The sequence below is a fragment of the Acomys russatus genome, chromosome 12 (genome assembly GCF_903995435.1).
Source record: "Acomys russatus chromosome 12, mAcoRus1.1, whole genome shotgun sequence".
NCBI classification, from domain to species: Eukaryota; Metazoa; Chordata; class Mammalia; order Rodentia; family Muridae; genus Acomys; species Acomys russatus.
The window spans coordinates 33242481-33270149 of record NC_067148.1 but is presented as its reverse complement, the minus strand read 5'-3'; the positions used below and the strand labels follow the sequence as shown (position 1 = coordinate 33270149).

Genomic DNA, 27669 nt, shown 5'->3' with positions numbered 1-27669 from the left:
CTTGCAGAGTTAGAAAACTTGACACTGCCCTCTCACTCTGTATTATTCAATCAATATCCAGATCCCATTGATCTATTTCAAAACCATTACTTCTATCAAAGTCCCCATACTATTTCTCTGATCCCTTCCACCTATACTTTAGTATATATATCAAAATTTTGTCAGAATTGTCTTATGAGAAGGTAAATGGCCTTGTTGTGCCACCTAATATAAAGCTCACTTCATTAAATAGACCCTTATGCACTCTCCTTGTCTTTAATGCAACACTTGCTCATTGTGTTTTATTGGGTACTTGCTCATATGCTCATTGTTTTGATGTTAAGGTTAGACTCAGCCTCCTAGTAGAACTAGATACATAGCAGATTATTTAATGACTGTTTAATGAATATATCACCAAGTAAAGATTCTTTGTTGTTGTTGTTTGCCTGAAATAATAATAATTTAAGAGAGATAAAATGGAGTCATTTCTTTCTGTATTGATAGGCAAACAACTCTTACAAAGATAGGCCCTTGAAGATCAAAATCATGAAGAATATAATGACTCAAAGATTCAAGAAGTCAAAAGTCTATATGGAAGAGTTGAAGAGATGGCTCAGTGCTGAAGAGCACAGGTTTCTCTTCCAGAGTACCCAGTATGATTCCCAGCACACATGTGACAGCTCAGAAACATCGATACCTCTTGTAGTGGTTTTAAAGAAATGGCCAACATTGACTCATAGAAAGTGGAACTATTAGGGCCTGTGGCCTTTTTGGAGTAGGGATGGTCTTGTTGGAAGAAGTTTGTTTCATTGGCTTCCTGATGCTAGCTGATAGAGGTGAAGCATTCTCAGCTCCTTCTCTAGCCCACATCTGCCTGCCTGCCGCCATGTTTCCTACCATGATGATAATGGACTAAACTTCTGAAATGCAATCCAGCCCCAATTAAATGCTTTCCTTTATAAGAATTGTTGTGGTCATGGTGTATCTTCACAACAATAGAGACCTTGACTAAGACAATTCTAGACCCAGGAGACCTAATGTTCTTTCTTTCCTCCATGAGTCCTGCACACATGTGGTGGAAAGACAGACATATAGTCAAAATACCCATACACACAGAAATAAATAATAAATTCTTCACTGATACATTCCTCTTTCTATATTGAATACTGGTTGTGAAGGTTGCTCAGCAGTAGATGATTAGCTTAGCAGCTTAGCATGTTCAAGGGCTTGGGGTAGATCTCCAGTGCTAAGAAGGAGGGTTAAAGGACTTTATAGCTATGATAAGGCAGCTGAGGAATCTCTGGGCAACATGAGGGCAATGCACCATGCTGATGAGGCACAGCCCCTGAGAGACTTTGAGGTAGGCTGCTGGGTCCTATCATTTCACATCTGTGCCTCTGTTTGCAAGAATGCAAAATAAGTGAGAACATACAGGTATTTATGAATAGTAAAAAATTAGGAAAATGGGGGAAAGTAAGTGGCAAAATGATAACTAAAGCAAAATTTTTAGGAGATTGAAGAAACTAATAAGTACAAGGCAGTTATATTGTACTTGAGACAAATGAGTGATAATTTGCATCATGTATTATTACTCAATTTTTGAGCAATTACACATTCTTACAAATATATACATTTGCTAGGAATAAAAGAAGGAGTTAGTCATTTTAACTTGAGTCCAATAGCATACCTCTCTAATACAGAGCCACAGCACCTGGCTCCAACTGAAAATAGACTATAGTAGGCATTCGGTGTATAAGAGTTATATACACCTCAACATTTCAATGTTGAGGATATTAAGCATATTTTCTTCTGAAGAAAGAAAGAAATAATTAAGTATGTTGCTAAACAATGGCTATGATTATTTTTGGAAAAATCAAAACAAATTGGCTGTAGGTTGAACTTCCAATTTCTCTCCCTGTGTTATTTTCTGTACTTATTTCACTCAATCTAGAATATTTTGAAGCAATAACTGTGGTCTTTGTATTTGGAAAAATTCCCACAGTGGTATAGTGGTCTCTCAATTCAGCTTTTGCTTGAATGTAATGAAAGGCTGGTGCACAGCCACTCATTTACAGTGAAAGCTACATGGTAAAATTAGTCTCTCTTTAGAACATTCTGGTGTGTCAGAATTCTGAACTGAGAAGGGAACTACTCATTTACACAGGTGAGTAAGGGAAGGGCTGGGAACACAAGATGCTTGTGATTAGGGTATGGGCAAGTGCAGAAAGTGCACAAAGGAAAACTGATGAGGAAGCCCACCCCCCACTAACCACAGCCACCTTCTCTGTTCCATTTCATGGAGTAATCAGGAGATATTCTGAACCTCTCAAAATGCCATCAATACTTATTGAGGATGAAGTGGAACAACACTTTCTCAAGCCTTTGCAGAAGCAATCAGTGTAACAGGCTGGCCATGACAGGGAGCTCTGGCAGACAAAGATATATATATGTGTGTGTGTGTGTGTGTGTGTGTGTGTGTGTGTGATAACCTTTCAAAAAATCTGAATAAGAGGTTGATGATAATGTCCAGATTCCATTATAGAAGAAGTGAAGAAAGTGACAATACTGCTCACTCAAGCACTTTGCTGTGAAGAACAGACTTTTTGATGTGTCCAATAATTTAGAATAGAGCTGTGAAACCAGTGACAATCATATTAAATCATAAACATCCAAATGGTTTAGATAAAATGTTCATTAACATCGTAAGTCTATATATCCCTTCTAGCTGTCTCTTCATACTCTCTGCTTCCTTTCTGGACTCTGATTTTCTTTAATGCTATATAACAAGAAAGAGAATAACCTCTTGGTTATTCATAGGCTTCTTGTGCTTGTTAACACTTGCGAAGTGAAAAATAGTTTCATAAACACCACTGCAAGGTGCTTTAAAGTTAGACTCTCACTGAAATCAGTGTGTCTACCTCATGTGTTGACGCTGTTGTAGGACTGTATTTAGGGGTGTCCCAAATTTCACACTAAAATGTTTAATCAGTGTCAAGCATGAGATGCTCTCAAAATGAGTCTTTCAATCTTATAGGCAGCTCATGTGACACATTAGGTGTCATGGGGCCTGACAGTGGTTTGGTTTTTGAATAGCTAAACTCTTAACAAAGTTACCACGTCATCTAGCTGGTGAGGAGTTTCAGCTATTTGACAATGATGTTTCTTTTAATAAAGTAAAAAGCTCTACATGACAACATGCTCTGTAACCTTAGAACTAATCAGCTATCACTTACATAGGTGACTGTCACAAGACAACCACTCTGTGACTTTATAATTATATTGCCTCTTACAGTATGGAAAAAGGTGATTTTTTTTTCAAATATTACTTTGTAGAGTAGATGGAAAATATTTTCATAAAAACATACTGATTATTTTCAAAAATTAAAGAAATAATACCAACTTTGAATGGACTTCATTTGTATAATATTTAGGCTAATACTTAGAATTTACTCATTGCTTATTGGTGAGGGTAACTTGATTTTCCATTTCTTTTACCAATGAAGGATGAAAATTAAAAATCGCTAACTACAAACAAGTTGATCCATCATATTTTCTACTTTGGCCAGTAAGTGAATAGTATTGCTTTCTATTGTGTTGTGAAGGAAAGAGGGTAATCTGTGTAAAAAGCTCTGAGTAGAGTTTACAACAGAAATAAGTAATCAATAGGTAGTTATATGTAGATTTGCATTTGGAAATTGTGACATCCGCTAAAGATGTAAAGATTATTTTATTGTCAAGTATGTCATTACTAAGTTCAAATGCGGACACCCTTTGCCCTGCTTTTTGCTTCGATCTTGGCTCCATCAGATCCCTTTGATCTTCCTAAACCATTACTTCTTGATTACAGGGAGTCTCTTGGCAGCATAAACAGAGGAGGCCAACAGCAGCGGGGGATCTGGCTTCTCATTGCACTCCCAGCAGGAGCCTTTTAAGCCAGTTGATACTAAATCTCATTAGACTGGAAGTAAAAATCAAGACTTCCATAGCTTTCACCAGCAAAAACAAACTGACAGAACCAATGAAAGACTGAATACTAGATCCAAGAGATTGGAGCAAGGGCTGTGCACACTTCTCTTAGACGAAAGGACACTGGAGTGTGAATGTTGTCCTTCCAAATATTAGTTTACATCTACATGAAATGAAAAAAAGTTTGTGCTAGAAAGTCGTTTAGGTCTCTGCCAGCTCTTGCTCTTCATGAGCACACAATTGCTTCTGCATGTACCTCAAAACACCACGATGTAAAGTACAATGCTTAGAGTTCTTTATAGCAGTGCTGAGGACTAAAAACACTGTGTGCATTTCTGTGCAGAGGATTTCCAGGTAAATTAACTTTCTAGAGGGAACCATACTTGAAAACAAAGAGAGGCGGAGGAAGCAGGAAAGTGAGAGAAGAAAGAAGATTGTATTGAGCTTATTGTAAAAAAAAAAAAAAGCCTGTTATGGTTATGGAATGAGAATATTGCTTTGTAAGTGATAATAGGGAATTTTATAAATAGGAGCTAATGTATTTTAACTTATTCTTAAAATATTTTTGGTATTTACTATCGATATCCATCCTTTGTCAAGCTTGTGGGTAGGAGGTCCCAGATGTGAATATATAGTTAATATAAAATCAGACAGATCAAGAGTTCTTGATATTTCCTTTAGTTCCAAAACCTAGGAAGAAAATGAATGCATTTTTACATTACATTATTTTAAACAGGGAAAAAAAATCTATTATCTATAGGACAGGTGACATTAAAAAAAAAAAAAAAACAAATTATCCAAACCTCCACACTAAGATAGAAAGTTCCAACAGGAAAGCCCTTTGAAAAGCATGAGTTCAAATAATGCTTGTAGTTTTTGTGTGTGTGAGCTGCCGAGTGATGAAAATTAAATTGCAGTGACCAGTCAACTGGAATGAGAAAGGTGTTCCTAGGATAAATGCTGAATGATTTTTAAACTGATATTAGAAAAATCTAATAAAACATACTATCATTCAAGCTTTTCCCACTGATGAACAGAATGCAAAAGTGTACTGTAGAAGTGAAGGAGGAGAAAGAGGTGAATGAAAAAAAGAAAAAAGAAAAAAGAGTGAAAGGAAAGAAAGAAAGAGAAAGGAATTGGTACCAATAAATGATTGGGCACTGGGATGAATTATGAATATTAGTGTCTTTGGTACAACGTAAAGACCATATTAAAAAATTTTACAAATAAATCTAAAGTACTACATGAATATAAAAACCTATCAGTGGCTGTAGGTGTAGCTCAGTGGTAGAAAACTCACCTAGGGTGCATGATTTCCTGGGTGTGCTCTCTAGCACGAGAGAAAGGGAAGGAAGGAATGACAGAAGTAAGAAAGAGAAAGAAAGAAAGAAAGAAAGAAAGAAAGAAAGGAAGGAAGGAAAAAAGGAAGAAAGATTGAGCCTTTTGGAGACTATTTAAATACTAGAAATGAGAATTTAGGGAGAGATTGTCCTGGGAACTATGAAGTGATAAGGTCTGAATTAGAATTATGGCAAGAGAAAGGAGAAAGGAATTTCTAAAGTGTTTTGAATGGAGTTGAAAAGGACTTTGCTTTGAGTAGGAACATTTAGAGAGGAGGAGCAACCTTTAAAACCAAGATTTAACCCTGGCAAGGAAAAAAAAGAAAAATGGAAGAAAGTGCATTTTTTCCTCTGATAAGACAGTTCTCAAACGTGCACAATATAAAAAATATAAAAACAAAGATAATAAAAATAACTAGAATGAGCAAATTTTCTTGTTATGTGCTGGAGCATCTTCTTGATACCCTATGAGCATATACAGGGGGAGGTAATCCCCCTCAGGAACAGTCATAGGGGAGGGGAATAAGGGGAAAATGGGAGGCAGGGAAGAATGGGAGGATACAAGGGATGGGATAACCATTGAGATGTAACAAGAATAAATTAATAAAATAAAATAATAAAAATAACTAGAATGCATGTGCCTTATCTTACGCTGGCCTTTGTTTGGTTTTTGTTCCTTTCCCATCTGACCCTCCACTGAACCTCCTGCTCTTCCTTCACAAAGACATGGCTAAAATGGCTTCTTCTAATCTCTTGTCTTGATTTGGGTTGTTTTACCTTCTCTCTACAGTGTTTGGTGTTTCCCTCTTAATATTAATGTCCTCAGCTAGAATATGACTCTGAAGATGAAACATCCTCTTCCAACTCTATTCTCACTGCCCTCTATGATGCCAAACCTATAACAACTATTCAATTGTATTAATTCATCTATTCTCATTCACAAGTTGTTTACAATATCTATTATATACTGAAAAATTTAAGAGGGTTAGCTGCTGGGAGAAGACTACTGAGACAAGAAAAAAATAGCTACTAATATGGAATCTAATAAGCAGAGCTACCACATCGGGATTAGAGATTAAAAACAAAACCTCAAGCATCTTGTCAAGGATAAACTGCAAGAACCCTTGATAGCTCTTGGACAAAATGTAAAACCAATACCCCGAGACTATAATCATTTATCATCAAGAAGCAGCTGTTGTTAGAATTAATATTGATCCTTGGCAAATTGCACAAAGAGTAACCTTGTTATGTCACCCAGCACCTTCGCCTGTGTCACCCAGCTGTGAGGCACTTCCTTAAATTGTGTCTGCCGCATCCTCTCTTCTACATCCAGGCATGTAGGGAAAATGGTTGTGTACTGAGGTAACTCAAGATGCACTGGGCTGCTTTCCAATCAAATAGTCCTAAGAATAAAATACATGCCCATATCTGGATTATAATTTCTAGAAATGCCAATCTATTATGAAGTAATCTTAATGTGAAGAGATTATAGATAATCCAGTTCAGCATCCTTATGACTACAAAAAAAAAAAAAAAAAAAAAAAAATGACATGACCACTAAACCCAACATATCCTCGATTGGGTCCATAATGTCACATCTGATTTCCAATTTATTTTAATTAGTTTATCGATTTTATTATTTTAATTATGTAGGTGTGAATGTGTGTGTCTGTGTCTGTATTCTGTACTTGTTTATGTGCACATGAGGGTTTGTGGAAGCCAGAAACATCAAATCCCCTCAAGCTGGAGTTACAGCTGGCTGTGAAACACCTGAGTTAGATACCAGGCACTGAACATGCATTCTCCAGTACAGCAGAAAGTACTCTTAACCCCTGAGCCATCTTTCCAGCCCACAGTTTAGTTTCTTTTAATGATATTATCATTTAGGGGAAGAAAAGGAGAAGTTCAGTCAGTAGCAGGCGGTAAATGACTCCACCCTAAACACTTTTATGAGTGCAGAGAACTAATGTTTTCAGAAGTTAAGTGGCTTTTTTTGTTCTCCTGTTTATATAATATTAGAGTAGATGATTATCTTGATAAAAATATTTAATATTGTTGTACAGTTATAGCTAATAATAATAATAGCATCAGCTATTTAAGGAATGAGAATTTTCTAGTGTGTCTTAAACTTATTTTTACTAGCTTCCTGGACAAATTTCAGCATTGTATTACTAGTTTATGCACTGTTGTAAGGTTATAATTGATAAAAAAATATATGGGTTTAAAATTTTACACTGAAAAAATAAAGAAATAAAAAAATAAAAATTTACATTGTATTTATTTACTTATTTTGTGTATGTAAACATGTATGGGCCACAGTGCGTGTGTGAGGGTTAAAGTACAACTTGATAGAATAGGTTCTCTCTTTCTAATAAGTGTGTAGTTTGGGAATCCAACTCAGGTCATCAGGCCCAGTGGTAAGTACCTTACCCATTTGCCATCTTGCTGACCCACTTGTAAAATTTAAAACAATTTAACACACTACAGAAGAGATTTCTTTAATACTTTTTTATGTTAAAAACATATACAGAATTAAAGAGTCAACACATCAACAGGCTTGTCATGGGTAGCAAGCCTAGTAAGAAAGTATCTGTATATATATATTATTGACAAATATAAAAGTAAAAATGAAAACTGTGTCATTCTAAAAGAGATTACTTGCCTTTTATTAGAAAAAAATGTAATTCCTACGTTAATTGTGTGACATTCATATAGATGGGTACAGCTGTATTAATTTAAAATGAGAAGCTAATGCTATAGAAAGAGCCAGAAAATTAGTAAAAAATATATACAAAAGGTGCATTTTGTATTAAAAAACTGAGTATCTACCTGATACTAAAGGTTTTCAAATATATTTATAAGCATTTCATTCTTATTTACTTTAATATAGTCCCTTATTACATAACTTGACCACAGAAGTAACTGTAAAATAATGTAACAGTATTGTAGACAAGGATGGAAATAATATTTGTACATACCATAAATTGAAATAAAAATTACATAAAACCCAATATATAAAATTAGGGCAATAGAAATGGCCAAGAATTTTTATGGCCCAAGGAGATAGCTCAGTAGATAAAGTAGTTACTGTGAAAGCACTGGAGTCTGAGTCTGGATCACAGAACCTATGCAAAGCCAGGTCCACTTGTACATGTTTATAATCCTACCCTTCTAATGAGAGGTGACCTATGACCGGAGAGTTACAAGCCAGCTGTATTTGCATACGCAGTAGTGGAAGAAAGACCCTGCCTGAAATAAGGTGGACAGTGAAGATGCCACCAGAGCATAGCTTTGAATTTTCATAGGTGCAATGTGGAATACACGCATGCACACACACACACACACACACACACACACACACACTTAAAAATTTTAACACACCTAAGTAAGTGGTATTAAATAACACTCCTTTTCCAGACACTGAAAACTTAGAAAAGAGTTTGCGGGTAGCAATCAAAATGCAGAACAAGAGAAATGTACTAAAGGTCAAGCGCTTCCCCACGTGGCTCCTCCTTTGTCCGCTTCTGTTTAGTTGGTGCAAACTGTCATTAAGAATTCCATGTGTTAACCGTGATAAATGAAAATGAAGGAAAACTTGGAATTTGAGAATTCTCATAAAAAGAAAATGAACCATGCCTTAGTCTTATTATCTTGATAACATTTCACTTCAAGAAACAAAACTTTTCCTGAACATTGATTATTGCAATGAAAATTGAAATCAAAGTGATGAATTTGACTTTTAGAACAATACATGCAATAGTGATATTTGGTCATTTTTGCTATATATGGAGAGCAGGAATGCCCCTTTATAACTAAAGACTTTCCTGCCTCCAACAAAGACTGATATTCACAATATCTACATGAATTAATATTTTTTCAAAACTGGGTTTTTTTTTTCTCTGTGTAGCCTTGGTTGTCCTGAAACTCACTCTGTAGACCAGGCTTGGCCTTGAACTCAGAGATCCACCTGCTTCGGTAGACCAGTTGGCGGCATGCACTACCACCAACTGGCTTATGAATTAAAAATTTAAACCGTGTAATTACTGCCTCCTATTGGGACCATGAAAAATTTTCAGTTTTGGTTGTAATTATGTATTTTTTTTCATAAAAAAGAAAACTAGGTTTGATGCCTGCCCCTTCCTCCCTTCCTCCTCTCTTTTCTTTTTTCCTATTGTCATTTGTTTTCCTTTTGTCTACTTTTTAAGACTGGATCTCACTATTTAGCCAGGCAGGGATTGGAATCACTACTAACGCCAATTGGCAATGAATTCACAAAAGTTCTCCTGCCTCAGCATACCCAGTGCTGAGATTATCAGTGTGCTCATACAGTTGTTTTCACTTTGTCTTTATGCAAGCAATCTCTCAAATGGAGGGAAAAGTTTAAAAGATGCGAACTATATGAGTTACATTTTATGACCAAACTATGAGGGAAATTTACTGACATGTCCCAGATACTGAGGTTGATGCCAAGAATAGCAAACATATCATGGAAACAAACTTGTATTTTTAAGGTTAAAAATACATTGCACTAGAGACAGAAGGCCTAGGTAAGAATTCTGTTCTTCTGCAGGCTAACCACAAGACACTAATCAAATCACCTCATGTCTGTGTGACAGGTTTCTTGTAAGGTGTGATAATAACAAGACAGTGTCATTGAAATGGCGTAAGGACAGAGTTGTCAACATATACATGTGTTGAATAGTAAAACTAGGTATTATTACCTTATTGTTGCCCATCTGAAATAAAGTTACTTCCATCTTAGAGAATGACAAGAAATTTGAGGTTTCCCTTAAGTTTATGGCTGAGAGATATAGGGCATTCTGTTGTATTTCTGTGACAATATTTTGAGATGAAAAGAGTAAAGGGGGAAGTTGATTCCTAGAAGACAATTAACCATTATGTTTACATCTTATTCATGGAAGAAACCGAGTATAGACTTTTAAACTCATTATATCTCCCCACTCGATAATGACCAAGAAATAATTTACTGTGGTATTTGCCAAGCTGTATGTAGATTCTCTGTCTTTGTAGCTCTTTCATTAACTCAGACATGTTACAAAATTAATAAAATTTCATACTTCTAATTACCTCATAAGCAAAAAACATACAGCTCGTCTGAGGAACCTACTCACACACTCATCCAGTTCCAAACACCAAACAGGTCAGTTGGCTTCTGTATAGATAGAATGGCCATTCTACAGCATTTCTGATTCATCTAGGATTTTACACCTTTGTCATCAACTCACTTATTTATTCACTTGTTTATTTATGATCCTTGCTATTTCAATGCCTGGAAAGTTGAATTCATTTGCCCAATATAAAAAGAAGAAAACTATGAGGGAGTTAAAACTAGAAAAACAACCGAGGTTGTAACTTTTTAATGATGTATGTCCTTTTGCCAATATCTTGTTCTTCTTTGTCATCTAATATTACTCTTGATATTCTGTATAAATTTTATCCCACATTTACAGCTCTTTTATACACACATGTATACATTGTAGGCTAGGAGTCACATAAAAAGAACATGGAGGTCTTTTCTTTTTGAGGTTCGCTATTTCAAGTACATTATTTTCCTGAAAAATTAGTGATTTCATTTTTCTTTCTTGCTTATAAAGTATATATATATATATATATATATATATACACACACACACACACACACACACCTCATTTTTATTATCAAGTCATCTGTTAAATGGGCATCTAGCTTGGTTTCAGTTCTTTGCTATCGGGGTGCTTGTATATGTTCTGGAAGTGTGAATTACATGGAAATTCCTTAATTATATGTGTGTGAACATTTAGTACATAGAGACACTTATATGTTGAATGGATTACAAGTGATTTTTTAAAATTAAAATATTTAAGTAAGATTTGTTTTATTTAAAATGAATGTATATTTATACGTGTTTGAGCAGGTGAGTGCAGCTGTCCAAAGAAGCAAGAAGAGGACACTGGATCCCTGGGAGCTGGAGTTTTACCTGTCTGACATAGATTCTAGAAACTGAACCCAAGTCTATTGCAAAAGCAATCCACACTCCTAAGTGCCTTCTCTTCAGTCCTGACAAGTGAGTCTCCAAACATAAACAAATGAGTTTGACACCATTTAGTGAAAAACTCATAGCACATGAAGTGGTTTTAATATCTGAAGTGTAAATTCTTCCCAGAAGCTTCTGTTAAAACTTAAACAAATGTCTTAGTGAAGATTCACTGGGCTTCTCAATATAATCGGTGTGGTTTAAAGGCTCACACACTCTTCAGTGTTTGTATTTCACTTAGCAGAAAAAAAAGTTTCTTCAATGAGTGAAAAAAGGTGTGCTGGTATTCATTAATATGGCATACCATATTTTTAAAAAAGAATAATAGAAAGCCTACTAGGTAAGTGTTTTCATTATTATATGAACAAATTTTTATTAGTTTGATTTTTAGAAATTAAAACTTGTTTATTTTAAGATGAACAAGGTGATTTCTTTCTAAATTGTGACACTCAGGGTACTTACTGTATTGTTTATTCTTAACTTCCAAAGTCAGCTCTATGGTTAGTGGTGTGTGTGTGTGTGTGTGTTTGTGTGTAGTATTCTTTTAATACAGAAATTGTAGTAATTAGCTCTATAGTTAAATGAAATAATGCTTTACAATCAATGTATATAAATTTGTTTCTCAGAAGTATGGTACTTGTCAGTAATTACTTCTTACCCTGTTGGAGTCAATTCTTGCTCTGGATGTGTAGATGGGAGGAGGGATGTTGAAAGCCTGGGGAACCAAGTATTCTTCAGCATCCATCATATCTTCCAAATCCTCTTCATCCAAGAGATTCTGGAAGAATTTGCTGTCATTTGGACTGGGAAGCTTCATACGATCATCACCCTGAAACATTGCCCATGAGAAATGCACAAGTCATTACTCTCTCCTTCATAACATGTGGTATTAATTGCAAGTTTATATAATAGAATAGCAAATGGCTGGAGAATTCATGTTATCAGTTTTTTAACAAAGCTTTAGCTTAACTATCAGCCAAAAAGAATCCTGTGGTATGGTTAGATATTAAATGGTATTACAAAGAAGTGGATTACAAGAAGAATGTGATAAATACAACCACAACAACAAGAAAGGAAGGCAGGTGCTGTGCATGTTGTAAGGGTGGTAAAATCCACTTCAGGTCTGAGAATAAGCTGTATGGGTTCAAAACCGATGACAAGAGGCCATTGGCTTAGTTCTTATTTAGCATGTTTACGCTGATGTTATTGGGTGAGAATGCAAACATATGCAGACATTGATGGTTTGCCTTGTGGTATAATGACATCAGTGTCAAAATGGTGGCACTTAAAAGTCATTGTACAGTGACGTATAGAGAATATATGGGTGTGGAAGAGATATAAAACCCCTGACAGACTTTGTTCAATTTAGCATTTCTTAAATATTTTTACCTTTTCCAAAGTTTGTTATAGTTGGTAAGCAATGTTGGTTTGTGAGAGTTAACTTGTGTGAAAATGACTGAAAATCCTTATCTTCTACAATATGTCCTTTGCCTGCATGTCAGTCTACTTAAAACTAAAGCTTCTTTTCAGTAAAGAGATGACTGAGAATATTCAAGTTACAGCTGTGTATGTTTTAGGTGAAAATAGCCACAGAGAAATTATTATATTAATTAAATGAGCCAATTCACTTGATTTCTGGCATTGAATGGAAACTATGTTTTGGTCCGTTCTTTAGATGGGCATCAATTCATTCGAATTTAGTTATTGCTTGAGTACTATACATCTCATGCAACAAAACAATCCACATAAGCATTTAAAGTTAACATACAAGTAATGGGTTTTATTATGGTGTTATGACAGCATTTTCATGCTTAGGTTGCATTGGTTTTTCATCCTCTTGCACTCCACTTCCCTGCCTGCTTTCACGTCTTTCCTTTCCCAAATAGTCTTTCTACTTCTATGCCATATGTATTATATTAACCTCTTGTCCTGAGTTATCTTTCTCTTAAAGCCTCTTTTTCCTCTCTAATGGACTCTTTCTAATCGTGTGCCCTATGGTGTGTGTGTGTGTGTGTGTGTGTGTGTGTGTGTGTGTGTGTGTGTGTGTGTGTGTGTGTGTGTGTGTGTGTGTATATGTGTGTGTGTGTATGCATGTGAGAGAGAACATGTAGCATTTGCCTTTTAAAGCCACCTTTGTCTCAGTTAATAGAACCGTATTCAGATCCATGAATTCGAAGGTTGCTTCACGTGGTCACTTGATTACTGGATGTTTTTTGAAGTTTAGATAGAGTTTGTTATTGGTGAGTCTTAAGTGCAATGTCACAACAACTAACCTGAATAACTAGGTATCTTTGAGGGTCTCTAGCCATCCTTGAAAACTCAGCAGCCAATTCCTTGAATTTAGGTCTGCTGTCAGCATCGATCATCCAACCTGGAAATTAACGTACAGTAGAATATTAGTGTGTCCACACTTGGAGAAAATGAGGATGAAACTTTGGGGAAATATGGGGCAAAATGTAAAAAACTACATATTGTTTTAATAATAATCTGCAAAACAAAACTAGAGAAAGAAACAAACCAGGCTCTAACTCAGAAAATTGAAATTCACCACAGAATGAAATATTCTAGGAAATAACAAACTTTTCTTAATTTTAGATTATTTTAACTATGTTTCTATGTGTGGGTATGTGCACATGAATACAGGTGCCTACAGAAGTCAGAAGAAGGCTGAAGCTGAAGTTACAGGTGATTGTGAGCTGCCTGACTCAGATGCTGAAATCCAAACTTGAGTCTTCTGCCAGTGCAACGCAAACACTATCCACTGGCCCATCTCTACAGAACCCCCAAGTTTCATTTTATTGATCTGACTCAAACTTAATTTTTGCCCTAGAAAACAGATCCTAAGCTAACTGTAGGAGGTTTTAGACCATCTGATTTCATTGTTCTTGCTTTGGAGTGTAGAGATAATGTCTTTCAAACATTTTGATGGTTATAGAGAACATAAGGTTTTATACAAGAATACATGGTAGAAAATAGGAAAATTGAAAGCAGTTGCTTTTGCCCGTTTTTTTTCCTAGCTGGAAGGAAAATGCAAGATGATTGGTGATGTGTGTCCAGCAACACTCATTCTGCTTATCTTAGAACTAGCTTTCCCAGAATAAAAATACAAGTTCTCAAGGTAGGTAGTATGCTGTAGCTGTGAACTTAGATAAAATGTATCTAAACTGCCTGCACTCTGTTTAGCTGATGAAATGACAAGAATAACAGCAGCAAGCTTTCTTTGATTTCTTTGCCAAATGATCCCTTTCTAAAGCATAAAAATCTCCAGGGAAAGAGAAAAACAAAGGTAAAATTCTCAATATGGTTTGCCTCATAAGGCAAAATGTTTGCCTGTCTTCCCATCATCACATTGAGGTATTCAAATCATGTCTGATGCTGGTTATGGGATCAAATTACCATATAACATAAGAATTTTTTAAAGCTTTCTTCCAGGACATTGAGGAAGCAATAACTGTTCTAATACAGCTATGGATTTTTTGTTTGTTTCTACGGAGTTGATTTTTGTTCTTGTTTTGGAAATCCTTTGGGTATCATCTTTTGTATCCTTTGTGTCACCTCTCCTAAGCTCAAACATTTTGCATCTTATGTGTATTCCTTTCCAAAAAAAATGCTTGTTAATGCCAAGATGCTAATGACAGAGCTACTGGAGCCAAAAAAGGTTAACTTCACACTGAGATATTTGTTTCTCTCTGGCTAAATATTGAGTAAATAGGACTATGCTTAAAGAAAAGGGCATGCTGACCTGCACTGCAAGGAACATTTTTTATTTCTTTCCTTCCTGTCAGAATAGATCACACATGTCATGAATATAAATATGAGAAGACCTGGGCCTAGAGTCTCCAAGTCTCTTATTAATAAAATGCTTATTCTCCTTCACCACTTGGTGTCTTTCTTTAACCCTGTGTAAATCAAAACTGTAAAAACAAAAAACAAATAACAAAAAACCCTTAGATTATACAAGAGAGATAGCTGCCTGATAATCTCACTTAAATTAAGTCAACCCCCCCCCCCCAGAGACTTCTTTAATTCTATTAAAATTAAGGGTCTAGGCTTCCAAAACACATTTATAATACATATGTTTCTGGAGTATAGGAGTGGAAAGAAAACCAAGAAGACTTGATGTAAACAACTGATCTCACTGAAGGAAAGTAAACATGATAATCTTTACACCAGCGCAGATTCCTCTCTTCTGATTCCCAATGTGCTCTGCTAATTTACTTTTGATTAAACCTATATCCAACTTAATTCATTTTAGGCTATCAATGATGGTTAGATATTTTCCCAGAAAGATTAACATTAATATTATTACTAACATTCTTATGAATGAATAATTATTTCTCTTTATGACAAACTTTGGCAGTCATGGAAATTATCAAAATTATGTGTAAGAACAACATAATTTTTACTTTGTAGCTTATAAGCATGCTATTACTTCATAATAATAATCACAACAAATATTTATATTCTGCATTCATAAGTCTTCTTGCTGAGCAGCTTTTCAATGTTGAGAAACATTTTATAAGCAAAACCATCTAAGCTGTTATTTTATTAAGAATGATGATGCAGATAATAAAATAATTTTTCAGTCTTACATTTCACCATGACCATGTAAACGTCAATCGTGCAGATGGGGGGCTGAGGCAAACGCTCGCCTTTCTCCAATAAGTCAGGGATTTCTCGGGTTGGGATTCCATCATAGGGTTTTCCTCCAAAGGTCATCAGTTCCCATATAGTGACACCTAATTGGAAATACAATTCTTACATAAGCAAATTGCCATCACAATTTGAATCAGCACATATAAAACTACTCTTTAAAAAGGCAAATAGTTGAAATTTAAAAGAAGCCCGTTCATGTTTTTCACGCACTGGAGCAATCCCAATGCTAAATCCTCCGGGGACAATTCACTGAACCCCCTTACTACTGTCTTGGAATTTTTAATGCACAGCAGGAAAATTTTATAATAATAAATATCAGAATTTAAAACAAGTTTTCCATTTGTGCTGAAAGGTAATGCTACTGCTTACTGATGTAAATTGTTTTGCCTACATTAAAGTCCAGGATGTATAATTCCTTTATTGTATGCATGTGTTCAATACCAAAGAATATAATTTCAGGAAAAGTCTGTCATGGATTAACTTTTAAATGAATACTTGCAGAATATTGCAGGTGTCTGTTGTATGGTAAAGCCTTGTGGATCACTGTTCAGCTAACACAAATAAAACAAGGGGCATAAAACAATTTGCTTAACATATATAGCAGTCTACATGAGGATCAATCCACATGGAAGACAGAATTTATAGGAAGGGGTATCCATAGAAATGAGAAATGATGGAATCAAGAACAGCTTATTTCTAAGCTAATGAAATGGCTTTTTGAGCCACTAGAGCACTGACAGAAACACAAAAAAGAAAAGAAAAAGAAAATCCAAGGGGGAAAAAAAAAGGAAAGAAAAACCAAGAACAAAAACAACTATACAGTAAAGATCACTTATTTTCTTTAGTAGGTAATTTCTCTATCACTGAGCTCTATCCTCAGGCCAGAATATTTTTAAAACAGAAATAGCTGTGTAAACATGATTGTGTTACAATATGAGTCTTAATTGATACATATATATATATATGTATACATTCATTAATTGAGGCTATATTTTTCTGAATATTTCTGCAATGCTTATTTACCTAAACTGGTATGTGTCAGTCACTATTGTGTGAAAACAAACAAAAATATGTAAACTTCAAATTATCCTTCAGAATAGAATCATTAACACTTTTGAATTATTTGCTAATATTTACATCCTATAATATGTTTACTGTCCCATGTACAACTAGTGACAAATCTCAGTAGTTTGACATTTTCTAAACCTTGACTTTTTAATTTATATCAAGATAGCTGCTCAAGAAAGCCAATGTTTACACTTTAATTGAAGGGGAGGAAAATGGAGATCTTTTTTTTAAAAAAGCAAGTCAACCACAGTATGATATACGTACATACATATGTACATATACATACATATGTATATATTTATATATACATATACTTTAACAAACACATAGACATTCACATAATGCACATGCACAGGAAACATTTTATTGGAGCATGTTTGCAATAGTTAAAGACATCAAGTTGAAAATGAACACTAACATCAGAGTTTGTGTTGCTTTCCTTTACTCCTCTTTTACATACATGTATTTAGTGTGGGTGTGTAATCGTGAGGGTCTGCACATGCCACGGCACATGAGTGGAGATTAGAGGACAAATAGAAGGGTCTGGTGTTCCCTTTCCACCATGTGGGATCTTGGGATTGAACTCACACTATAAGGCTTGGCGGTAAGCTCCCTTATCTTCTGAAACATCGTACAGGCATAGAGGCATTTACTTTTATTATTAATTAATACTAGTTTTATGTGGCATATTTAAATGTATACAAATCATTGATACCTTCTTTTTAAGTTGTAGGTGGACAAAGTTGTAAGCAGAGACATGCTGCTAACTAGTTCACCTTAACAACTAACTACAGTGTTGTTAAGTATTATGAAATAAAGCTCTAATCGTAAATATTCAGGTATTCATTTAACCTTGCTGTCCTTCTAAAAGTAGTTTGTAAATGGAAGTCAAAGCTACAGTTAGCAGTGTTTCTTGTCATTATCTTTATAATCTTTTGTTTACTATTTTTTTAGTTGTTCATTGTTGCCACTATAGAATATGTATGTCTTTAAGCAGGAAAAAAAAAAAAAAAGGTTTTGTTTTTGCTTTACATTTCATCATTGATCACTTTCAGAGTTTCACGGCCAAAAACTTGTTGAAAATTAAGGCCATGAAATTCTAAAAGTTAGTCCTAATGTTGGCTGATTTTTCTGCTCATGTAGTTATAATTAAATCAGACAAATCGCTATTAAACTAGAGCTTATAGAAAAAAACTCAGTAGTCATATAATATATTTTACATTTAGAAGAGCATAAAAAATAACAAAAGACAGGTAAAATTGTGATTTGAGGTATCTTGCTTTTTTAAATGAGAGATCAAGGAGTAAATTAATTTAGGGAATCAAGTTTATAAGTAAGGGCTTCCAAAACAACCAAATTATGAGTTAATATATTTTGTACAAGGTAAACACATTTATTTTTCTTTAAAAGGCCAAGTTTATGAAGATTTATTTACCATAACTCCAAACATCGCTTTGATGAGTGAATTTTCTATAATGTATACATTCCAGAGCCATCCACTTAATTGGCATCTATAGAAAAATAAAAAGTGAATTATTAAAAAATTACACCAACAATCATTTTTATATTTCCTAAATGCTAGTCTCTGGACTGCCCTCATTAACACTTTTGGTGTTTTGTTTATTTGCATAAACATGTTGTTTTCCAATATAGGGAGCCAATGAATTGAAATTTGTAAAATATGTGAAATAAATTAACCAAAGGACATATATTAAAGCCTCATAAACAATAAAACTAAAAATAGAACCACTTTATATATTTCTTAATTTCTAGTATCTAAGTCATGAGCTAGTGCTCTTACTGGCACTATCAAATCTAAAAATGTTTCTACATTATATTTCCTCAGAAATGAGATTCCTCCAATTTCAGTGATCCTGTTTCTCCTCAGATAGGTTTTGGGGCACAGGTGTAATGAATTATTTCTTCGGTTGCCCCCACTTCTTCTCCTGGTCACTAAATTGTCTAAAATCATGAATCCCAGAGTTCGGTTTGCTTTATTCCCCAGTCACAAATGATCTCCCTTGCCTTGGCTACGCAGAATTGAAAATATGTACCGTGTTTGAAATAGGAGCTGGGAATATAAAAGAATGTGAGTGGATCAGCACTAATCCATCATCACTACAAGAAAAACAACTCAACCCACATACCCTGCGGATGATGGGTCAGCAGAATGTGTTTCAACTCAAAGGGCAGCAGTATGTACCTGGGGATATAATTAGATTCTATGGAATAAAGATAAACATTTCTACTTTGGAGTTGAAAGCTTAAAACTAAATAGGCATTTGAAATCATGAGGTTGGTTGCTCACCAAGGTGACACCAAGGTAACTCTATGACAGAATCATGGGATTCAGTGAAAAGGAACAGAAAACACATTGAAAGTAATTTCCCTATGGGCAAGGAGTTAGCTGACTTTATGGACTATGGACACTGTGTTACAGGAGAAAGTTTAAATCATGGGTGGATTGATAAAGACTTAATGGTGACCAGGCATTTAAAGCTATAATGAATCTTGCGTTAGACAAACCTTACAGTTGAGTGTTCTTCAGATGGATGAAATCATATGATTTATAGACTGCTATTTCTGAGAAATCTTATTGAGAATTTCAAAGCTGTGATTTTTTTAGACCACTGCAGTTTGGTTGTAAACAGACAAAATAGGCTGATAAGATTAGGGAAAGGTCAGATAATTCCTTAAAACTGAAAATTTTATATTTATATTTTATAAAAATTTGTTATCTTATGTCTTGGTAAGATTTGGATATAGACAATTATGTAAAAGACTGGGGTGAATATGGTATATACTGAGATGCCTATGATCGAAAATATTTATTTGTGACAGAAATGTAAGGTAGATAACCAGCAGGTTCATATATGTAAATAGCCTTTTTTCATACCTTCATAGGTCACTAGAGGTTAAGATTTTATGGGTTTGTGTCATTGACCTACTCTGAGGTAGGTTTTTTTCAGGTTAGGAAAGATAGATATTCACATACAAACTGACCTAACTAATTAGCCAAGCATATGGATTAATTAGTAAGTAAAAGTCTTATAAATAAGATATTTGTAAAACCATATGGTGAGGGAGACATTCAGAAACACAGTTGTCAGAAAAAGTGGAGTTGGAGGGCTGGAAAAGGTAGCTAAGGATGTAACTGGGCCCAACTCTCTTCAATCTTAGTAGCTTAACTTATCTTCTGATGTATACTCAAGTGATAAGTCATGTAGAAAAATCATACAATATGATAAAAGTAAAATCAAAGCAGCTATACTTGAAAACTGTAAGGTACTGTTTTTGGTGCTAGGGAAATTAGAAGTAAGGATGGTCAGCTCTCAAATGAATTATGATTGTTATAAGTACCCAAGCTTCTCACTGGTACATAAGAGGCTCTCATTCTGTAATAGTAGTTCTATAGTCAACGGGACAATCTTAATGGCCCTGTGCTAAAGGTTTATATCCTGAGTCTCTAAGATTTATTACACAGTTGCTATTCTGGGAGATAAAAAGATATATTAGTACATTTTCAAGAAATGTTGCTCTCAACTATACCTACCTTGCCACCATCAGCATTGTACTCTTTTTCATCTCCTTCCAAGAGTCGGGCTAGTCCAAAATCTGTGATTTTCACGTGATTTGGAGATTTCACTAAGACATTACGGGCTGCTAGATCCCGATGAACAAGCCGTCTTTCTTCCAGGTACATCATTCCCTGAAAAATAAATCAGATTCCACAAAGGGACTCACTTAGCATCTCAACTTTTTCATGTTATAAAGTGGGATACTTCATTTCTCAAAGGGAAGGAAGAATTCTAGGATATGTTAAAAAAAAATTTAAAACAAACGAAAAAACTTGCTGTGGTGTGTGTGGCAAACCACAGAGAAGCTTAGGAGTTTTACTTCTGAGTTTCTGGATATTGGCTAAATATATGCTGGGTTTTATTGGGGATTTGACATCCTTTTTTGCAAACCTATCATTAGTGAGGCACACACATGTCTTAGGACATACGTTAAGGTACAATAGGACTGACCTACATGTCCCTCATCATTTTTTCTCTATAATTTTTCCTTAATGCCATGTTCCTCCTACACAGCCAGTCCAAAGAAACACAGATATCTATTAAGGGAGAGAAAGTTTGCTTTTTATACCATACACAAACATGATACTCTGTAAACATGTAAATCTGTAAGTATGCTAATCCACAGAATTAATGTTTTATTTATTAGTTAAATATTAGCAAGCAGGAAGATAAGTACTGTTCAACCTTATGTAAAAAGTTTATAAAAAGGCAACATAAGAAAATTCAGGGTGAGAGGAGTATGGGGAAATACAAGGATCCAGAGGGTCCTAGAAACCTACAAGAAGAACATCATGATTGGCAGATCTGGGCCCAGGGATTCTGCTCAAACTCCTGCACCAAGCAAGGACAATACTTGCAGTAAACACTGACCCCCTTCTCAGATCTAGCCAATGGCTAAGACATTCTCCACAGTTGAAGAGCCTGACTGGGCCGTGAACTCTGGTGCCCCATATTTGACCACTTCCCCATGGTGGCCTGGTAGCACTCAGAGAAAGAATAAGCAGGCTACCAAGATGAGACCTGATAGCCTATGACCATATAGTGGGGGAGGAAGTCTCCCTCGGTCACAGACATAGGGGAGGGGAATAGGGTGAAAGCGGGAGGGAGGAACAGGAGGATACAAGGGATGGGATAACAATTGAGAAGTAATCTGAATCAATTAATAAAATAAAATTAAATTAAAAAAAGAAAACTCAGGCTTAGAATAGCTTAAGCATGTACATGTTTTTATTAAGGAATTAAGATAAATTGTACATTTGATTTTTTTTTTCCTTAGCAGTAAAGTGTGGTCAATTCACAAGCAGACCAGAATTATTATAAAAGGGCTGCAGAACATTCTCGTTCCAAATACAAATCATTGCTGTTGGCAGTTAGCGTTACAACTGCGCAGCCTTGAAGGATTAATGGTTTCTGATATCAAAACAAAAGCTGTGGAAAATAGATGCATAAATCACATAGGTCAAAACATTATGAACTACATACTTGGTGTAGTGTAAAGAGGAGATTGCTTCCCAGAGCTCTGGGAGCCAGCCTCCACAGAGATGCCCATCAAACGAGTGGTGGGGATACCATCTCTATGGTCCAATCAGTCAACAGCTAGGTGACAGCACATTTATTGGTGCTTTCTGAAATCAACTCACAAATGGTATTTATGGGGTTTTTGCCCTCTTTCCTAAATAGTGCTGCCATAGGACATAAGGTAGGCTATCCCCCGTGCCCCGAAAAAAGGTAAATGCAGGAATACACAGCTCTTGCAGGACTTAGAGAATCAGAGTTAAATAAGTTTATTGTCTTGAAGATGGTGTATTTTTATATCATTCCAAAAATTTTGTCCTTTTAAGAAATGTTCATAAAAATTCCATCATTTTCCCTTATTACTACCCACATAGCAGGGCATAGTAAGTATCTGTGCACAGGCAGATACTTAGATTTATATGTACACAGGACACATGTTCTGAACACTGCGCTAGATACTAGGGAGGTAAAAACGACAGATAAGTTCATCACAAGAAAGATGGCAGAGTGGATTATTGAAGAGAGAAGAAGTAAAAAGAAACTTATGCATAGGACAAGGAGCGTGTAGGACATGTAAGAAAAGTTGTATCGTGAGGAATAGTATGGCAAGTATCCATGAGGGAGGAAAGAATTGAGAGAGGTACCCAGAGCAAGATAAGCCTTGGTGGGAAAGACTGTGGGCAGAGAGAACAAGAATACGTCATCGAGACTGATTAACATGTGCACTTGGCCAAAGGCATGCCATTCTGTACCTCTGAAGAAAAATACTTGGGGAGGGGCAGTAGAGAGCAGTGATACTGAAACAGTAAGAGATCCAAGAAATGCACACCTATGTCATGGACTTGATGTGAGTTTTGATTTCGGAATTTTATGTTCTACAATGCAGTGATCAGGAAGTCATCTTTTAAAGGATATGGCCATCCAAATTGCACTGCCCTCCTGGAAATACCATTCTGGTGCCAACACAGAAAATGGGTTTGGACTATACACAAATGGAGCCAAAGGTAGGAACCACTGGCATAAGACACAAGGCTGGAAATAAAGGCAATGACTTGGTAGTCTACAAGTTTTATCCATTTCCATTTATTTTCATAGAGCAAGGATCATGCTCTTTAATGGAGCACCAGATATGTCACACCTGAGCTCCAGTTACCCAGGATCCTACCACACTCTATATCTTCCCTCTGCTTTGGTCATTCCTCTGGATCCTATATGTGTAAGTGACTGACTCTTCTATTGAATGTGGCCAAAGGATTAAGGACTAGCAAAGAAAGGATAATTTTATAGACAGAAAGGTCCATCCTTGACAATTGAATAATGGAAAAAGACAATGATTTTGATTCTTTTTTTTTTAAGCATAGCAATTCATTCAACTAAGTAACATTCAAATGGAAATATATTTTACACATTTCTTAAAGGACTTTTATGTTTATTTATTTAATTTATATTTATGAGTATTCTGCCTGTAAGTATGTTTGTGTCCCAAATGCAGTGCCTGCAGAGGCCAGAAAAAGGCAGTGTGTACTCTTGAGTTCCAGATGGCTTTGAATTGTTACATAAGTGTTGGAAACTCAACCTAGGTGTTCTTCAAGAGTAATGGGTGTTCTTAAACATTGATCAATCTCTCCAGTATTAGTTCACACATGTCTTAAACAAAGTCAATTACACACACACACACACACACACACACACACACACACGAACAACTAGCAATGAACAACAAATTTAAGATCAGCAATTGTGTGAATGTTTGTGTTCCTCCTCCTAATTTGTATGTTGACACTCTCAACTCTGCAGTTATGGTATTAAGATAGGACAGCCTCAGTGGTGGTGAGGTAATAAAGAAGGGGGCTTCTAGAAACTTTGCGCTCCTATAAAGGAAACTTTAGAGATATACCTGTTCTTCTCTGAGTGCAGTCCTGGTGAGTTTGGTTAGGATTAAGAAGCATATCTGTGGAACCAAATTTGCTTGACAGCCTTGAACAACTTGGAATTTTTATTATGAATAAGTTGCTTGATTTGTACTATTTTGTTATAGCAGTCAGATTGACTACAATACCTTGGATTTTAAAGATGGATTTTATGTTAATTATGTTTATGTGTGTGGGGTATGTCCACATGAGTGCAGGTGCAGTGCAGGGCATCAGCTCTCCTGCAGGTGGAGTTACAGGTGGTTGTCCACTACCCAATGTAGGTACTGGGAATCAAACTCTAGTATTCTCTCTTTAAAAAGATTTGTTTATTATTTATACAGTATTCTGCCCACACGTGTGCCTGCCCACCACAAGAAGGCACCAGATCTCATTACAGGTGGTTGTGAGCCACCATGTGGTTGCTGGGAATTGAACTTGGGACCTTCGGAAGAACAGACAGTGCTCTTAACCTCTGAGCCATCTCTCCAGCCCCCAAACTCTAGTATTCTGTAGTAGTCGTATGTGTTCTTAAATGCTAAGCCATGCTTCTATCTGCTAGGATACTTGAAATAATACATTCTATAATACAAAAAAAAATTGAAAATTCAGAAAGTTCTCAGATGCACTATATTTAAAAATTCATAAGATAATGGAGTATTATACTTGAATCTTCATACCACTTGTCAAAAAAAAGTAATCGAGATGTATCTAATATGTTAAAGAAAAAATAAAAAAATAATGAAAACTCAATGCAGAAAACCAGCTGACAATCTATAGAGTTTTTCCTGTCTACTTGACCAAAATTGGTACTAATAACAATGGCATCATATTCCATTACTAAACTATCAAAATTGGTATGGTCTCTTTGCCACTACAAGTCACCACTGTACAGCCACATACTTCTAAGTTGTTAGCTATGGCTGCTACCTTATTCATGCTTTCACACCCAGAATTAAAGTGTTGAACTGTCTTTGGATTGCTTATAAAAGGTTTTCCACAATACAGTCATTAAGACAGGATTTTTTCTGACTTGAAGAGCTCATTAGAGTCAAAATTTCTGTTAAATTCTTTCAAAATAAAATTTTTTCTTTGAATTAGTGGGATGCAACTAAGAAGACAGATAATTATTAGAAATAACAGTGACAAAAATAAGCTGGATGGTGTCCTGGTAGCGGAGAATGAATGAAAAGAGTTTGTTCATCATAAAAGTACCCCATACTGGCTGGAAATGAAAACTTGTCCTCTGATTGTGGCCAGCTCTGGCCACTCCACAGCTCCTACTAACACAACACACTCTGAACATGTCAAATGCTAAATAAAATGTCTCTACAACTGTGAGGCAATCTGATTCTATGAACCACGCACTGCTTTTCTGCTAGTATAAATATGGGAATGTCAAGATGAACATAGGCCATGTTACTAGGTCCAAGCAATCTAAGTAATGAACGATAAACCTACATATTTAAATCTGGGCACACAGAAATTAGTAGACATAGGTAAGATGTCCAGCTTTATAAAATGCACTTTTGCAGAAAAAAAATATTATTAGAGCTTTATGTGAGGTTAGTAGTGTAATGGAATGGATTGACATCTAATACAAACTAAGTTGGACATTTAACTATCATAAATCATTTACAATTTAGCAACTTTTAATTATATAAATTGGAGGCTCTAGGTTGGCTTAGGGCACATGGTATAGAAAGTGGAAGATTTGGTCTGAATGTGTATTCTCAAGGTGATTGCCTGATTCCAAGCCCAGCTCTACAACTTACAGGCAAATAAATTTAGCTTCTCTACCATCACGTCCCTCTTCCATAAAGGGCGACAGTAGCACTTATTGCAGAGCTTATTGTGAAGATTAAATAAGATGGTGTATACGAAGCCCTCAGTAAGTAGCTCACTGTATCTGCCGAACATGCACATTCTCATCAGGGTTACGCAGACAATTATTACCCAATTCTCAATTAGACAAACTTTATTACTCTTAGTAACTTCACTGGCCTGTGTCAAAGGCATCTTTGAGCTACAGAGGGCAAGGCTGTCAAATACAAATAGCCAAAAGCACTAAGAATGTAACATTTATATAATTCCTGATTGTGTCATGGTTCTTCTTGCCATAGGTAGTGTATTGCATATATGTGAACAATATAAAGCATATGTAAAAATAAAAAATGTTTAATTAATAAAAAATTTTAAAAATGAATATTCATGTACAGTGACAACTGTGAAGAGGTTTAAAATCAGTGCATTTTGAAATGTTACTCTTAGTTGGAATTATAGTATATATTTATTTATTTGTATATCATTTTATAAAAAGTTCATTTGCTATGTTTATTAATAAAAGGAATTTAAAATATAAAAAAAAAATACATTCTACCCAACTGTAGAAAGTGAAAGGAAGGGAGCAGAGACTGAACCATTTGTGACAATAAATATTTGCTTCTCTCTTATTTTCCATGCAGGAATTTCACCAAACACATGTGTGGAGCTACACATTTTGGACTGCAGTCAGCTCTCGGGCATTAGTTTCTGGAGTGAGCAAGAGCACATTAAAACAAAACTGAACAAAAAACTTCCTTCTATTAGCAAAGTTTTCTTTTTTTTTTTTTTCAAAGTTTTCTAAATAACAGGAAACTTTGGGAAATCTAACATCCACTGAAAAATCTCTTCTCTCTTCCCTCTCTCCTTCTAAAAATATAATTAACTCCAGTAAGGAAAAGAAACACATTTGTTATTTAACACTGTTGGGAGGTGACTTGCATTTCCCCTTCTATTTCTCCCTATTTATTTCTCTCAGATCAACCAGCCAGTTGACATAGTTATTTTGGCAGATGCAGACTTAGTTCTTAGGATTAATTCTTGTATTTCCTGTTGTAGCTATGTTCCTCTGAAGACTTTGTTAGGGCAATCCTTGGAATTTTTACATGTTGAGAACACCAGTTTTCAGTCAGTTTAACAAAAACTAATAAAATGCTTTTTGATGAAATATTTTTTTTCTAAAAATAGTCCAAGTAAAGCCATCTCGGTACCTGTGTGTAGTAGGTCTGACTCTTTGCTTCCTTGAACTAGTTCAGAACCACACTACTGATACACTTCATCTCATAGAGTTGGCTTCGTTAGTCTTGGGGAACTGACACCCCAAACCAGGCACAAGTAGAGATGTTTTGTTTGGGTCCTTTTAGCCAGAGGAAGAAAACCATCCTCTTTAGACCATTTGAAGAGCTCAGCTTCAGGGACACCCATGGAATTGGGAAATGATACAATTTTATCCTAGCCCCACTATTGTCTCTGTCCAATATTGCTTTTCTCACTAAAGTAGTGTTCCTAAAAACCCTAGCCAAAAAAAAAAAAAAAAAAAAAAAAATCGTTCCTGAACACAAACTTATTCCAGAGACTTCTTTTTACAAAAAATGTGTGTAATATCCCAAAGTCCTTTTATCAGAATCTCTGACTGACAGGATTTCTTATGATCTATGTTCTATAATTCATAATTTGTACCATAATAGTTTTCCTATATTCTTCCCTCATGTTCAATTCCTATATCCATCATAACATTCATGATGGTGTTGGTTTGTAATGTTGATTCTTCCAATCTCCCCTTCATGTTGTTTTATGTGGA

At 35.4% G+C, this 27669-nt stretch overlaps 1 protein-coding gene across 1 annotated transcript in view; it reads right to left on the bottom strand.

Annotated features, from left to right (window-relative positions):
- Positions 1–27669, bottom strand: part of Erbb4 (erb-b2 receptor tyrosine kinase 4) — a 1024038-nt gene that overhangs the window by 22916 nt on the left and 973453 nt on the right. The window contains exons 21-25 of the mRNA XM_051154155.1: positions 20598–20753; positions 18480–18555; positions 15913–16059; positions 13594–13691; positions 11979–12149 (exon numbers count right to left, since the gene is read on the bottom strand). Coding sequence (XP_051010112.1) covers positions 11979–12149; positions 13594–13691; positions 15913–16059; positions 18480–18555; positions 20598–20753 — 648 coding nt within the window. The remainder of the gene's footprint in view (positions 1–11978; positions 12150–13593; positions 13692–15912; positions 16060–18479; positions 18556–20597; positions 20754–27669) is intronic.